This window comes from Grus americana, chromosome 5, assembly GCF_028858705.1.
Source record: "Grus americana isolate bGruAme1 chromosome 5, bGruAme1.mat, whole genome shotgun sequence".
Taxonomy (NCBI): domain Eukaryota; kingdom Metazoa; phylum Chordata; class Aves; order Gruiformes; family Gruidae; genus Grus; species Grus americana.
In genome coordinates, this window is record NC_072856.1 from 32,682,218 (window position 1) to 32,698,225 (window position 16,008).

Genomic DNA, 16,008 nt, shown 5'->3' on the forward strand with positions numbered 1-16,008 from the left:
CATCTGCAAGGAGAACCTCCCGTCAGCTGCACGTGCCACTTTTGGCTTCAGCTGCCCTGGCCCACTGCTGTGGTGGGATGATGCCTACCCGCGTATCTCCACCAGCACTGTACTTTGCTTCGGGAAAGCATTTTGGAGGACACCCAGTATTGCTGTAGCTGGACTCTGGTGAGATAGAGTGTAAGTAACAAGACCTTTGACGAATGACCATCACTCAGCTCTCGATAGTGCAATAGGACAGATACAGACAGTAACAGAAAGGCATCCAGGAGATCTGGTCATGCTTGAACACACCACCACTCAAAACCGGAAAAGTTCAACCCATCCTCAGTAGCACTTTGGTGTTAAGTGGTGGCAGATCTTTCCTCATATCATTCACCTGGAGTTCCTTTTCTTGTTTTTTCCTGGGAGAAAAACTAGACAAAAGCATTTTGGGGTTAATTCTGCCAGGGAGTGGTCACAGCCCTGACCATGGTGTAGGAGCCAGCCTGCACGAATGGGAGCAGCAGTTGCTCAGTCCTGGCCAGCCCTGGCCACAAGCTGGAAAGCACATGTCACCAAGAATAACATTTGGAGTATTATATGGGGGGGAAAAAAAAAAAAAAATTTAATGACTGTTGACATCCCTGCGCATGTGCCAGCGGCAGTCAGCTTGTTAATACCAGAGCTACGTGTGCCAGTGCTGCTATGTGCCCAGCAGAGAAGACAGTGCTCCCAACTTGCTTCTATAGTGGGAGGCGAATAAGGACCTCCTAGTATTTAAATGAGTTATTTAAAATATGTAGATAATTAACACCATGAGTAGATTTACCCTCCCAGCCCTCCTTCCCTTCACCCAGGGGGTCTGTGATTTGCCCGGCAGCGTGCGGTGGCAGGGACAGAGCAGCCCCCCAGGCAGCACAGGGCTTCCCAGCAGGCAGCCGGGGGGGGGGGGTTGGGGGTGGGGGGTGCTCATGCTTGCCCCCCTGCCAGCAGCAGAAACCCTCGGCCCCCTTTCCACATTGCACTGGGAAACCCGGCCTTTCCCCACACTTGGCCTCAGGTGGTGATTTGAGCTTTGACATGGAGCCTGCAGGCATGATGTGAAGTTGATGAGCTCATCAGATGTTCCTACTGCACCTAAATGTGAGCATTCACCAACGTCCCAGACAGGACTGCTGCTATTGCCATGTATGTGGCAAGTTGAGTGGAAGCTGTGGCTAAAGGAAAAAAATCATGACCTGCCTACTACTCATGGCTGGGCATGCAGTCAGAAGTTGGCCCAGTTTGAAGAATGCACTAAAAAAACAACACAGGTCTAGGATGTACTTTCATAGAATCATAGAATGGTTTGGGTTGGAAGGGACCTTAAAGATCATCTAGTTCCAACCCCCCTGCCATGGGCAGGGACACCCTCCACTAGACCATGTTGCCCAAAGCCCCATCCAACCTGGTCTTAAACACTTCCAGGGATGGGGCATCCACAACCTCTCTGGGTAACCTGTTCCAGTACCTCACCACTCTCACAGTAAAGAATTTCTTCCTAACATCTAATCTAAATCGACCCTCCTTCAGCTTGAACCCATTACCCCTTGTCCTGTCACTACATGCCCTCATAAACAGTCCCTCACCATCTTTCCTGTAGGCCCCTTCAGGTACTGGTAAGCTGCAATTAGATCTCCCCGGAGCCGCCTTTTCTCCAGGCTGAACAATCCCAACTCCCTCAGCCTGTCCTCATAGGAGAGGTGCTCCAGCCCTCTGGTCAGCTTCGTGGCCCTCCTCTGGACTCGCTCCAACAGCTCCATGTCTCTCCTGTACTGGGGCCCCCGGAGCTGGATGCAGTACTCCAGGTGGGGTCTCACAAGAGCAGAGTAGAGGGGCAGGATCACCTCCCTCGACCTGCTGGTCACAACTTTGAAACTGGTATGAAATCTAGGTGAATTAAATAAGTAAACCATTCAAACAAGGATTTTTATTTTTAGGGTGTAAGATGTGAAGTTCCCAGGAAGATGTCTCTGCTAAGAAAATAAGCTTGTGTTACAGAAACACTAGTCCCATTTTGTGAGAATTATTTGTGTACAACTTGGATGCATGGAAAAGATGCAGGGGAAAAAAAAATCTCAACACAAATGCTTCAACAGTGCTCTCAGAAAGTCCCCTAGACACATCCTTGGCACTCAGGCATACTGTACAGAGCACCTCCACCCCTCTATCAACACCATGGTTGTCCAATAAGCTCTTAAAAAAAGCTATCAAAAGAGATTGCCTCCTCTTCTTCAGGAGCATCTTGGGTAGAAACAAACAGCAAACACAAATGGATGGGGGTTGTGCCTGCTAATTTTTTTTTCCTTCTTGTTTTATTCACAAAAGCATGGAGAACGACGGATTACTATCCTTGTTGTGAGAGCATTCTGTATGTGGTAAAGCCTTTCATGTTCTCCACTTTTTCCTCTTACACGTTCCGAGAAGTCTTTTCTACTGGATTGCTGCCAGCTGGGTCTCGCTTTGCATCTGCACGTTCATGCCGGCTGCCTCACGGCAGGTCATCCCATGCTGCTCTGCTGACACTCATCCTGTTGACTTGGACTATTTCTTCAATGTATCAAGCATTCTGGTCCTGCCCTTCATCGGTGCTCACAGCCCCCCAGTCCCCTACCTGGACATCACCAGGAAATGTTATAGCAAAGCAATTTCCTAAAGCTACTGCTGAAAATACTGAATAGACCTGGACCCTGGACAGCCACTGGGAAGATTTCCCCAGAAAGCTCTCTGACTGTGATACTGAACTCAACATATTGTGAGTCTAAATAGGTTGCGTTTCCTCAGCTCGCTTACAAGAATGTCTTCTGGGACAGTGCCAGAAGCCTTACCAAAGTCAAGACATATCACATCTAGTGCTGACCCCCCCTAGCCGTGAGGCTAGTTATCCTGTCAAAGGATGGAATCAAATTAGCTTGATACAATTTGTCCGCAGCAAAACATCAGCAAACCCATTCCAGTCATTTTTTTACAAATTTATAAATCTATCTAGGGGATTAGAGAATCACTGGTGAGTAGTTCACTCTTTTATGTTTTCCTAGAGAGATATTAGTACATCAGGTCTGTAATTCCCTAGGTTTTTCTTCGTCTCTAGGTAGGTGATGTTGCCATGCCATCCTTAAGTCCCTTGGAAGCTCACATGTAGTCTACAATGCTCCAACACCCCTCCCACATTTCATATTTTTCCTTTCCATGCTTCAGGATGTTGAAGAGCTCTTGATTCCTTTTATTGGTCTCTACTTATGCTGCCTTCATTTCCCTTGCAGCAGGACAGTTACATATTGGGACTTCGACCCCAGCTCTTTTATCAGTTCTCAGTTTTATCCTTTAGGACATCTCTTCATAGATCCTATCCACCTGTTTTCTGAATTCATTGGTATTTGATTTTTTTTTTTTTTTTTGGAGTCTATACTTTTTTTACAAAGCTCTAGTATTCAATTGCATTTTGCGGAGAAAAAGCTTGTGGTGGACATCTGAACACTTGAAACAACCGTTAACAGCTCAAGAGAGATGCAAAAATTCACGTTCATGTTGGGCTGCATGTGAACAGATCCAACTTCAGCCACCTTCATACAGCTTTGTCTACTATAACCTGCCAGCTCATAGCAAGAACATCCAAGTCACTTCAGAAATAGCTCCATCTCTTCAGCCAAGCGCTGCGTCAACTCTTTTCTGACATGGTGAAGTCAGCAGGGATTACTTCAGTGGTCCCAGCCAAAATCATGACTGAGGGAGATAGCAGTGGTATTTTGTGCTATGCAAGGCCAGAGCTCTACTGTATAATGGGGCACTGGACGTTCCAGCTCTGCAGTTTTTATTCCCTGAAGCACAGCACTGAGATGCTACAGAAGAACTCATTTCAATAAAGCGAGTCCTTCATTCACATACCAAAAAGCAGTGAGTTAAGGATCTGTTTTGCACTGGGACTGAATTTGTCTATTTTAGTAAGGTGAGCTGAATTCATCTGTACTCCCAGATCTTGCACTGAGGAGCTGCTCTGAGATCCAAATCAGGGCCACCTAGTTGTGAACTGCACGTAGGAGCCCTGGGCCTGCTATTCCTGCTGGCACCAGAGGGGGGGCAAGGTGTGGAAACCTCAACCTCTGCGGGAGCCACAACCTTCTGCCTCCTTCATCACTCAACGTACACCCCGTGCGCCCCTCTGACTGCAGCACAGTGCAGGTCTGGCTTGGGGAGCAGAAAGCCACCCACCGCCAGCACCTTGTCTTCAAGGGAAGGACAACTGGTTAAGTACACAGCAGGGCCACAGCTCCTCTGCCCAGGAGGGTCTTCCCTGTCAGAAGACCCTCAGCCCAATCCCAATGTGTTGAAAGAAAACACAATGTGGAATAAACATTCATTTATGCTTTTGCAGGAGGTGGGGATATAGGTTTGTGCTACAACACGCAGCACAGAGCTGTGAATGAAAGCTAGACACCTCCTGGCGCGCACAGGGCAAGGCACCTTTGAAAAACAAAACCCACCGTTAAAATCAGTAAGCAGGCCCTCGGGTACAGAATGGCAGAAAGCATCGTTGCTTCCCAAAGGAGCCAGACAGCCTCGGGTTTTCTGGCAAACCCTCCATACAAAACACTTGCTGTGATACTCTTAGTTCCCAAGGTGGTAGTTTTTTAACCCACTTTGTTTTCAAGGTGTTTTCCAAACTAAGGAGCACCACTTCTGCAGATCTTGCTGTCTAATTTAGTATCAACTTTTGGAGGGTTGCCACATTATTTTGCCTGAAATGGCTTGTAAGGGCTGGTTGATGAGAAGTCAGAAGGTCAGCATTCTGCATGTGGATTTTGTTAGTTATGTCAAAGATAAGGGGGAAGGAGGTAGGGGAGGAGGCAAAGTCTTCTGGCAAGATCACTGCTGGAAGCAGAGGCAGAAGCAAGCTATCTGACCTGCTTACAGAATGACTGCACTGCCAGGGAAGGGTGAAGACCTTTCAGAGTACCTTGTTGACCCCAGAAACATGAAGCATGGCCAAAGAATTGCCTTTTTTTTTTTTTAAATACTCTTTTCCTATTTTTAATTAAGTCTTGCAGAACTCCAGAGATGACAACTACTGCTTCTCCCTTAGCCCCTAGTTACCTTGGTAATACAAGGAAATTAGCTCGGTTTGCCAGTTTATTCTTGACAAATCACATTGGCTGTAACTTATCCCTGCAATTTCTCCTTTCATTATTGAACTTGTGTCTAAAGACAATGGTCTTAGCAGGCCCCTCTCCGCCCATCTACAAACAATCCAGCCTGTGACTACTATACAAGCAGAAAACCTCCCTTTGGGACTGCAATTGCCTGGTGCTACAAGAACCCACTGGGCTGTGGTTCCAACCTTCTGCAGCCACCTCTAGGCTCCTGCTGAAGCCTCAGAGCCTTTCTAAGCAGCCTGGGCAGATTCAGGCAGCTGTCATCAAACCACAGAGAAGCACTCTGGGGCATGTTTTAATTCAGCTTGGAGGCTTACACACAGGAGAGAAACATCCAAGGACCTCAGATCCCGACCAAAGACTGACATGTGACACTGTGAGCAGGAAAGTCCCCGTCCCTCTCCTGTGGCAGTGCGTAGGTAACAGAACAGTCTGTGGAAGAGAAACCAAGATTCAACAAGAAACCACCACAAGACACTGGAGCAAAAGTTATCTATTTTATTACAAAACCAAAGTCAAACAGATGCCTTTCAGTCTAACAAACAATGCCATAGGCAGAAATGTGCTGGGGCAGGGTACGTTCAATACAAACTCAGGCCATGGAAAGCGGTGCCTTCACACAGATGAATCCCACCTTAATGCAGTTCCCTCCAACGCACTATGCCCTTGGAGGATCAGCAAAAAAGGAAGGATTTTTGCTTCTGGCAGGAAGAGCAGATGACTTGCACTGTGGAGCCCTGGTTCTCTTCTCTGTCCCAGCTGTTTTCAGCTGTCATTCAAAGTAGAGCTGGACAGGCCCAGGAGGACTTGAAGGATGAGGAGACACATGCCCAGGGTCTGCTTCCAGACACAATGCTGACACTCCCCATGGCCCAGCTTCAGTAGGATGCTATTGATGCAAGGCAGAGCAGAAGAATGCTTACCACCACCAGATAAGGACATGTTTGGCCTGGCAGCCAGGTAGACTGGCCAGCTATCTGGCAATAAAAGCAACAAGGGAAGAGGGGAGCTGAGGCTCTGCTCTCTTCTGATGAGTACAGACTGTTTGGACAACTCACAGGATAGATTATATGAATCAGGACCAGTACTGTCTGCATGATCTTCCAACACACAAACCCAGAACAAGTAACCTAACCTCTATCCAGATGTTACACAGCCATGCTGGTTGGGTCTTGCGTGCCAGCGTACAAGTGTTGCCAGAAGCTGCTCAGAGGCCCGTGCAAATGCAACAAGTCAGGATGTGGTGACTTGGACTTGTGTCATGAAAGTAAAGGGGAAAGCAATATAATGCTTAGACCCCAACCCATCCATAAAGTCAGCTCTAGCATAGCAACATAAATAACCACCAATACCAAAGCTAACATCAACAGCCACCCCTTGTTTGGCTTCCTTGAAGAACTGACCCAAATTTAATACAAACTAGATGTGAATGCAAGCCTTTCGGATGGAAAGGACACAAGGACGACGAAAAGGAGGTCTGCAGAAGGATTTGTGTGACAGGCAGGAATGTTGGGCTGGCTGGTTTACTGACATTTCCAAAAGAAAAGATGCAGTAACTTTTAGCAGCTCTGCACTCCCCCTGCAATCTTGTGGGGCACTGCTTGGACCCAGGGGCTGGCAGACAGAACTCCTATAGGCATCCAATTGGCTGCTTTTGCTGGATGCAACTATACATTAAAAAAAAACCAAACCAAACACCAACCCAGTAGCCAGAGCTTTTAATTCCTAAAACTAGCATATTAAAAAAGGAGAGGTTTTTTTTTTTTTTATACAGTTGGATTCATTCTTTACTCCTACAATAGGATTAATGAGTGACAGGGACATTTCTAACTATACACTAAACCACATCATTTAAACACACAGAAGATGTGCCCTGGGCATTTAAAAAAGAGAAGATGCAATCAAGAAGATGGGAGCTTGCAGGCCAAAAATAGCACATACATTGTATGTGAGAAACCATGAAGACCCAGCAGCAGGATCTGCTCTTGCTAAAGAGACAACTTCTTTATACTATGGTGGTGTGATGTATACTTCAGAGATTACCAGAGGTGTTTTCAACCATGCCAAATGCTTTCATTAGCTCCAATCTACCTCCCAGAGGAAGAGTTATTACTACTCTTAAACAGCTATTGATAGAAAGAGTTTTTGGGGTTTTTGGTTTTGTTTTTTAAACTTTCCATTTTGTCAACAAGGCACTAACTTACTGCATCAGGACATTCCTGCTGTGATGTGTTTATCTCATGCTATTGTCATGATGATATGCCACAGACTGAGATGCTGTGTTGCAACATCTTTTACGAAAGCAACAAAGCCTCAAGGGACAAGCCCAGTCTCTACAGTAACGCAATGCTGTTACAAGCAATTCCTAGTGTGATCTCATGTTAGCATGGCACATCATCATCTCTAACTACAGGTTCTTGGTAGAGACAAGTGGCAAAGGAATGCCAGGTCTGAAGCAGGAGGCTGCTCAGAACATTTCCTGTCAGCAGGATACATTGGAAATGCACAAAGCAAAACACTGCGTGTCCCATCACACTCTGCTCAAACCTAGGTTTGTTGATATTGGTGTCCCTGCCTTACTGCTGACTTTACAATTGTATCTGAGATTAAGACAGACACAACTTTGGAAAAACTGCTGGTAGTTGAAACAGCCCCTGTGGCCTCCGAGAACGCCAGGCTCCTCAATCCAAGCCTTCACTGTTATGGCAATGTGCCACTGGAGCGTGATTAACACAGGAGGTACTGATAACAGTGAACCAGGTGAAGTGGATGCTCTAAGCAGGCAGGCACACAACTGCACAGGGGAGGAGCTTGGGATTCACAACCACCAAAGACAAGAATAGTCATTGCAGACAGACCTTCACCAGTGAGCATGGCCCCAGCTGTAGTGTTGAAGCATAAGTAACTTCAGCTCCCCAGATTCTTGGGGACCAGCAGCATGATTGTGTCTTTCTGCACCGACAAATACGTTCTTTGCTCTTCAGCAAAGCAAAAGACAAGCTAATGCTGCTTTTAGCAGGCTTCTCAATACTTTTAATGTTGTACAACATAGAGATGAACACTTTGTCAGAGAGGAAGATGCAAGACTTCACCCTGCTGACTCTACTAGGCCTATGGCTCCCACATCCTTCCTACAGCGTCAGATTCCCAAGGCATGGCACATCTTTGCTAAGCATGTCTTCTGAGCCTGGATAGTAACGCATTTACAATTTGTTTCTGCCCAACTTGCAACAGGTGCAGAAACTACTTTTGTATGTCCTTAATATGAGCCTTTTCTATCCCTACTTTAAGCAGCTTTGCAGTGCACCTATACTTAGGTGAAATCTGTGCTCTCTCAAAAGCTCAATGGCCTGTGAGTTGCACAGGGCTTTACAGTAAGAGAAGAAGGGGTTCAGCTGCTACCAAGGAGCATTTGGTATCTGGGACACTGGGTGCACATCTGCAAGCACAAGTCACGCAGATATACTTGCTCCTTTTTGCATAGGGGTGTTAACATTTCCAACTGAATGATGGTTTGGTGGCAGAAATAAATGCATTACTAGAATCCATTAAAAGCAAAGTGTCCCTCTAACCCTAACAGCCTTCAAAAGCAAAGGGAGGAACAGAACAGTGACTCCAACCCCTGTACAAGACAACTGTACAATTTACATATATATTTATATACAGTATATAAAATTCTCTTTCTTTGAGTCCCAGTGAACTCAATTTTACGTCATCAGTAGCTGTTCCAATTTTAAAACGACATGATCCTGCTTCCCCCCACTCTCCGAAGTATTAGATAATGGCATTGAAAAGCAATTAAAAACAAACCCAAACCAATTATTAAAAAGTGCAAATGTTCTGGGTGCCACTTCTGCTACGTTGGATGTTGCTGATGCTGCGTGCTTGGTCACAAGCAGCAAGGTGTCTGTCCGTCCGTCACTGGATCTTTCTTTCCTTTGGGGCGGCTCCTGCCTTCCCTTCCTGTCTTCTGCTGCTACACCAGGCGACCTACTGAAAAGGGGGGGGGGGGGCGAGGAGAAAAAAAAAAAACACACAGAAGCAGGAAAAGTGAGGAAAAAAGGCGTATTAAAACCAAAAGGGCACCTGACTGATAAAGATACAGTACAGTCTCTGCTGCAGCCATGGCCTCAGAAGGGTGAGATCCCAGAGTAAGCTGTGAGGCTGAAAACAACTGGGGGCTAATGAGACAGCCTTGCTGAAAAAAAAGCATTGAATGAGTCACACAGAGCCCTAGGGACTGACTTTTTTTAAACAAACCCCACTACTTGCCTTTCCCTCCCCCTCCTTGGAAACAGGCACGCAGTCTGGGAAAACCACTGGTCCGACATCTCTCCCTCTGCTCTTCTGCCTGCCACGGCTGATGCAGAAGCCCGCTGCTGCCAGGCTGCCCTGCCAGCATGTCCCCCGTGAGCCGCAGCCAGCTGCCTCCTCCCTTAGCAGGCGTGCAGGCCTGGAAGGAGGCAGGCATGCAGGGCAAGGGCAAGCCACCTCTCCCCACCTCTGCAACAGCACAATGCAGCGGTCTCCCTGCTCAATGGTTCTTAGAGACCTGCCTGCACCAGGCACTCTGAAGCCTACCAAACTACTGAATCTGCGGTGAGGATATAGCATACTTGGAGCTGGGGGTCCCAGGACCCTGCTGAGCTATTACTGTCCCATAGATGGTGCAAGGGTGCTGCTTGGCATTTCAGATAGATGTGCACACCCCCCCACTCGTTTCTTCAGAAAGCTTTTGTTAAGCCCCTCATCAAAGGTCCTTAAAGAATCAAAGTTCTTACGGGATCAGAGCGAGAGGTCTGTGGATTAATTACAGGTGAAAACACGCTGAAGTAGAAGTATGGATTTGGTTTTCAGAAAGGAGAAGGTTACCAGAGAGGCCTCACTGGGATTGGTGCTAATGGATATTGTCAAATGCAAAATTATTCCAGAGAGTCATGTTTGAAATTGACTGCACAGCTCTGCAGAAGGCGCACACAGAGCTCAATGACCAGCTCATAAAAAGAGCAGATTGACTTCAATGTCTATGCAACGCAGAGCATGAGTGGGGAGCGGGGATGACCTGTCCCACACTGAACACTGAGTGATTAGGGAAGAGGCTGAAGTGACAGTACACAATTATTTTAATGTCTCCACTCAGATTTTAGCAGTAGACAAAAATCAAATACCTACTCAGAACTGAGGACACACCAGGAAACATCACTACACCAATGTATAAGGCTTAGCTGACCTTTATCTTCAGTTCTCTGTTCAGCCCATCAGGACCAGATAAGGTACCCAGAAAGACAAGGAGGATAGCAAGAGATACGGGAAGTCTATCATTAAGCAAATACGTAGCCTAAGTCTTTTCAACGTGGAAAGGAGCCTAACCAGACGTGTTGGAGGGCTATAGAACAAGTGGCAAGAGAAAGACAGACAGGGAAGAACTGCTCACTGTTTCTCACAGTCCAAAATGAGAAGCACCCAATGAAACTATGAGGCAGCAGGTCTATAAGCAAAACAAGTAAAAGGTGTTCTTCATGCCTGATGAAAGGGTGCCATTCACTGCCACAAAATGCAGAGGAGAGCAGACCTTCACTGGGACAGAGAAGAGTCTTCATGGGAACTCGTCCATGGAGTAATGTAATGTAAACACAACAAACCACCTAAATCACTGCTTGCTAGAAGCAGGAAGAATAGGGCAGGGGAGCGTTCATCCCATAGCTGCTGGATCCTATTCCAATTCCTTAGCAATATACTGTCTGCCCTTGCTAAAGACACAGTGCTGGACTTTGAGATGATGCAGAGGAACTGCATGTTATTACATTCACGCCTCTTATGAACAACATTGGTTTCCAGCTGTTTCTATATTGCTATTCATGAACATACGAGAGCAGGGGAGAATGAATTTTGGGACACATGGTTATCACAGAAAAAAAGGAAACATTTTGATAAGATACTCACTGAAAGGGTTAAGGCCTTGTCTTTTTCCATTGGGGAAACTGCTCAGGCTACCTGTAAAATCCAAGAACCATGTTAAAGGCAATAAATGCCATGGCACGACTAAGGAGCCTCCCCACTGTCTGCTGCCGGAGGGCAGGTTCAAAGCAGCTCCTCTGACTGTGCACACAGCAAGTCCTGCCAGCACTCCTTAAGATTCACATGCAAGAGTCAGACTAATTTACTTGAGATGAGAGATGTTAAATACCTGGTGTTGTAGTAGCCAAACATCATGAAATCCAGAGGTTTGGTGGGGGCAAGAAACAACAATTACAAGGTTAAACTAAATTGTGGAATGAGGAAGAAGAAAGGAAGGATGCAAGTAGTGCCATGAAGTTTCCCAAAATGTTTTTTGCTATCGGCAAGCAAAATAACGTCATGTAGAAAGGGGGCAGCCAGAAAAGAGTGAAGGTGTAGGCAATACAGGTAGTCCAAGTTTACTAAATCTTTAGCTTGGACCATACAATCAAACAGGTGCCTGAAATCAAAGACCAGAACTCATACCTGGCAGAAGGGCAGGGACAGACTGCAGAGCTGTGACTGTGTCTTGAGATACCGGCGCATGCACCCTACACCAGATGGAGCTCACGACAAGTGCTCTCACTTCAGTAATAAACCTGTTCCTACCATGTGCTTGGTACAGACAGCTCAGGGATTACAGGAGCTCTCGAAAGCATGTCACATTTCCTGCTAGCTGCTTGGTCTGATTTCAGATGAGGGATTAGCTGGAAATGGGAACTCCTGCTCCCAGCCAGAAGCAGTAAGCCTGTTGTCACCCTCCATTCCAGCCCAGCCTAAGAGGTATCTTTCATTTGTGCATGCATCTGACCTGATTGCACAGCTTGCTTTGCACATGAAGCACATTGCACACTTGCACACAGTGCAAGAGCAAGACAAGCAGAAGCTCAGAGAGCAGGGGTGAGACTGGGGAAGCCCCGGGGGATGGGATGCTGGGCTGCAGGACAGAACCGCTGGGAAGGAAAAGAGAGGGGGAAAGAAAAGTGGTGATGGTTGAGTTTGAAATGGGTCGCAAAGCATAACCTGTTGGCTTTTGAGATCATTAATAAAAGAAACGGTATAAACACGGTAAGTTATTTCAAGGCCCCCGAACGCCAGCCTCGTATCAGCCATCTGCCCTGGCGAGATCAGAGGAACCGCTGTTCACTTACTTCTGCGCCCGTGTATAAAAAGCAGAGCTCCGTTGCCAAGAGGCAGATTCCTCCAGAGCTAATTGGGACTCTCCCGGGGAGCTGGCAATAAAAACCCAGGGCTTTTACGAGCCGCCGCATCCTCCGGCCGGCTGGAGCCGCGGAGCCGGGCCGCTCCCGGGGCCCTGGAGGGCGCTGCTGGGCCGCGCACGGCCCGGCCCCCGCCGGCTGCCTGGGTAAGGAAGAGGCATCCGGAAAAAACCCAAACCCGAACCTTTTGCACCCAGTGCAGCTAAGCCGACAGTGCGTTGCCGTGAATGAGACCTATTTGTCTTCGGGAAGAGGCGGGGAGCTCCGGGTGAGTTGATTCCAAAGGCGGGGAGCACCCCTGGCGTGGGCGGGGTGCTGCAGGCCGGGCAGGCCGCACCTTTCCAGCAGCACGGCGGGGCGCTGTGCTTCCCGCGGGAATGGCCCCGCACGTCCCTGCCGGGAAACGACCCCGAAGCTCATCACCTGTGGCTCCAAAGGCAGAGAGTATTGCCTTCAGCCTTCTGTATAAACACAGAAGACAAAACCCCTCCAAAGCAACACTGCACCGAGCATAAAGTTGACATGAAAGAGAGGAAGGAATGCGGCAGATTGTGACAGTGGGTTACTAACATATACCTGGGAAGCCCTTGGGTGTTTTAGGGTAACATCCCGTCATTCAGTAAGCTTCATAATGCGGAGTATTTGCTCAGCCTCACAAGTACACTATTTTGGGTAACAATTCTAGCCAGTCTGGATTAGGCCAGGTGTCTTTTGCAAGGAAAAGCCCCAAGGAAACCCCGGCAGCTTTTTATAGGTAGAAATGATTCCTCAGACTTAACCAAGCAAAGCTCTCGCCTTTCATGGGGGAGGAACACGCTACCACAAGCCTTATTGCGTGTTCCCAACACAATACTGATGTCCTGAGTCATACTAACCATCAGTAACTTTCCTCAAGATTAAAGGTGACAAACTACAGCATCTCTACTGAGCTCCAAAGGAGGATATCTGAACAAGGCAAACAAAAACAAGCACTGAAGCAGTGGAGCTCATTTACCTTCTAATCTAACTGTAATTAGATGGACTCTGAATTTCCTTTTTATTAACTCAGTTGTTACCTGGTTACAGTTTTCTCATAGCCTCTCAGACTGTTGTCAGCTTTCTACCATCATCGGTCCAGAGGCTTTTCCCAGGTGACTGCTCCTTGCTACCTGCTCCCACACAGCAGTGACACAGAGCATCCTCATTCCCAGATGCCTCCTAAGCATGCAGAGACTCAGTTTCTTCTGCAGATACCAGTAAGAAGGGTCTAAAACATCACCGAATTAAATCTGCTGTTTAGATTGTCCATTATTTTTTCTTCTTTCTGTAGCATTTGCTCAGCTCCAGTAGAAAGTGACATGCTGTTTAATTACACACACTTTTTAATTAAGACATTTTGATCCTGTTTCTGGACTATGCTCTTGGTAGCTGGCTGTTGGCAGAGACAGTGGCTGGGTTCCACCCCAGAAGTCCTCATGGCCTGTGAAGTGCGCCCAACACCTACCATCTGACAAGCTCTTGGATGGCAAAGCTATCATGGGATCTGAACTGGCAGAAGGAAACTTCCCGTCAGCTGGCGGAGGGACATTTCTTCGCTGCTTAATCCCTTAGCTCCTCTTTGGGCAGGCACAAAATGCTGACACTGTCTTCTGAATTTGGAAGAATGTCGAGGTAAAAAACTCCAGCATTTTGCAGCCAGCACAACTAGAATAAGCCTTGCTCAGATCTGCAGTCCTCCTCTCTAAGATCACTGGGCTCCAATTAATCTCGGGTCCAGTAACGCTCCAGCAAAGCTTTCCAGTGTGTGTCTATCTCCTCTCAAGGACCCTGCCTTTTGACTAATGCAGAGAGCTAAATTTGTTCTTTGATCACAGATGGTTCCCCCCTTAACTCAGGCTATGCAGACTGCACTGATGAATGCTAACTTTTAACAGGCTGTAAATCAGTCTGTTTTCCTTCCACAATTCCTCAAACAGACAATCCTAGATCAAATGATGGCAAAGACTGTTTCTGGCATACTCCGAGCTACAAGCCCTCCCTACTTGTTCTGCCCCAGTTTAAGAAACCATTTGCAGGCTTGTGCAAACCCTCAAAGGCTGCCTCTATGTGGCTACTCTGTTCCAGATCCAGGGACAGCATTTTTCCATCCGAGTTGCCCCTGATAGAAACACATCTGGTTTAAGTAGAGGGGCAAGAGCTGTGCAAAGTGGCCAACAGCCCTAGCAAATTTCTCAGCAACTTTCTGGGTCATTATAAGGATGGAAAAGAGGAAGGGTTGCTGGTGGACTGACAGCTATTCTCCCCACTGAAGAACCACTGGCTGGCAGCACCCACATATTAGGTTACCACAGGCATCAAGAACCTGCTGAGGAGGGGAAGACAGACAGAACTATGCATCTCAGATTTGATCCTAAGCTGGAAAGAGCTCAGATTCAGGTTTGTCGTCTTTATGAATATCCCAGCTGAATCCTCCCACATAAATCTTATTTATTTAGACTATCTAGTGCCCAAGAGGCATATAACACTGCTGATTTATCTATGCCCTGTGCTTCCTTCAAGCAACACTATTTCCATGTTTGGATGGAACTGGCCACAGGAAAAAAAAAAAAAGCAAAACACTGACAAAAATGCAGAAGCCTTAACATTTGTTTTCCTCAGCATCCCAAACCCTACAAAAATTTGTATTAAGTTTTATTTTCAAAATCATTACAAGTGTTCAGTTTGCCTAGCAGGATGCACATGGAATGATGACCCACTTCATTTTAGTCTGTATGCTGCCGAATACCCAACCAGGATTTGGAACATCTGAGGCAAGTTCATTTGTAATGAAGTATATCAAGGGGAAATGATGACTTTCCTCGCTTCCCTCCAACCCTTCCTCATCCAATCCAGACCAGAAAAACCTTTCTGGCAAAGCTTTTGTTCAAACAGAAACATTTCCATGAAAAGTTTTGGTTTCATCTGACTGGCAGTTTACAACTGAAAGTACATCATCAAAAAGGTTCCCAACTAGCTCTTGGCTTGGACCCACAGTGACCTCAGCCCCAGCAGATGTTTGGAGGCCATGGTACAGAGAAAGAAACAGAGAGCAAATACACGGACTAGTTGACTGACTGCATGCACCCATGATCAGGATAAGCTGGAGAAGGGGTAAGCTACTGGTTATTTCTTAATTTAGAAGTTCTTGTGAATAGAAAGCAGAGCAAACATGTCATCTACCACCTCACAAATTCATAACTTCTTAAAAAAGATCCATCACAAACTTGCTTACTGCATGCCTAGAGTACTCTTCCCTCATTTTTTTCCTACATGTTAGTACCTGCTCCCTGCACCGCTCCCTCCACTGCATTTTGGCCCCCCCTTGGTCCTCCTTCCACATAACTTACCCATTTATCTTTGATCCTCAGGGCCTATCAGGCCTTTAGTAGGTATGTGGAACTGTATGATAAAACAAGGTCAGAGCCCCTTTTTGCATACAATCCTGTCCTCAGACAATGGAAGAAACGATGAAAGGTCAAAGCTGTGTTCTCAGCAAATAGTTGGGCAATCAGACACTTACAACAATGTCTCACTGCTTTCTTTCCCCTTCACATGGGCTCAAAGATTCATGTTTTCTTCCTTCTCTCCTTTTCCCCCCCCGC

General features: G+C 46.8%; 1 protein-coding gene across 7 annotated transcripts in view; it reads right to left on the minus strand.

The window, feature by feature from the left end:
- Positions 1-5,649: 5,649 nt before the first annotated feature.
- The window catches only part of SMOC1 (SPARC related modular calcium binding 1), a 134,861-nt gene continuing 124,502 nt past the window's right edge, over positions 5,650-16,008 (minus strand). For 3 of the 7 annotated variants that reach the window (XM_054828482.1, XM_054828486.1, XM_054828480.1), the window contains 2 exons: positions 11,115-11,165; positions 5,650-9,164 (listed from right to left, as the gene is read on the minus strand). In XM_054828482.1, the coding sequence (XP_054684457.1) occupies positions 9,148-9,164; positions 11,115-11,165 (68 nt within the window). In that variant the 3' untranslated portion in view covers positions 5,650-9,147. The remainder of the gene's footprint in view (positions 9,165-11,114; positions 11,166-16,008) is intronic. The other 4 variants (XM_054828485.1, XM_054828483.1, XM_054828481.1 and 1 more) reach the window with 3 other exon arrangements.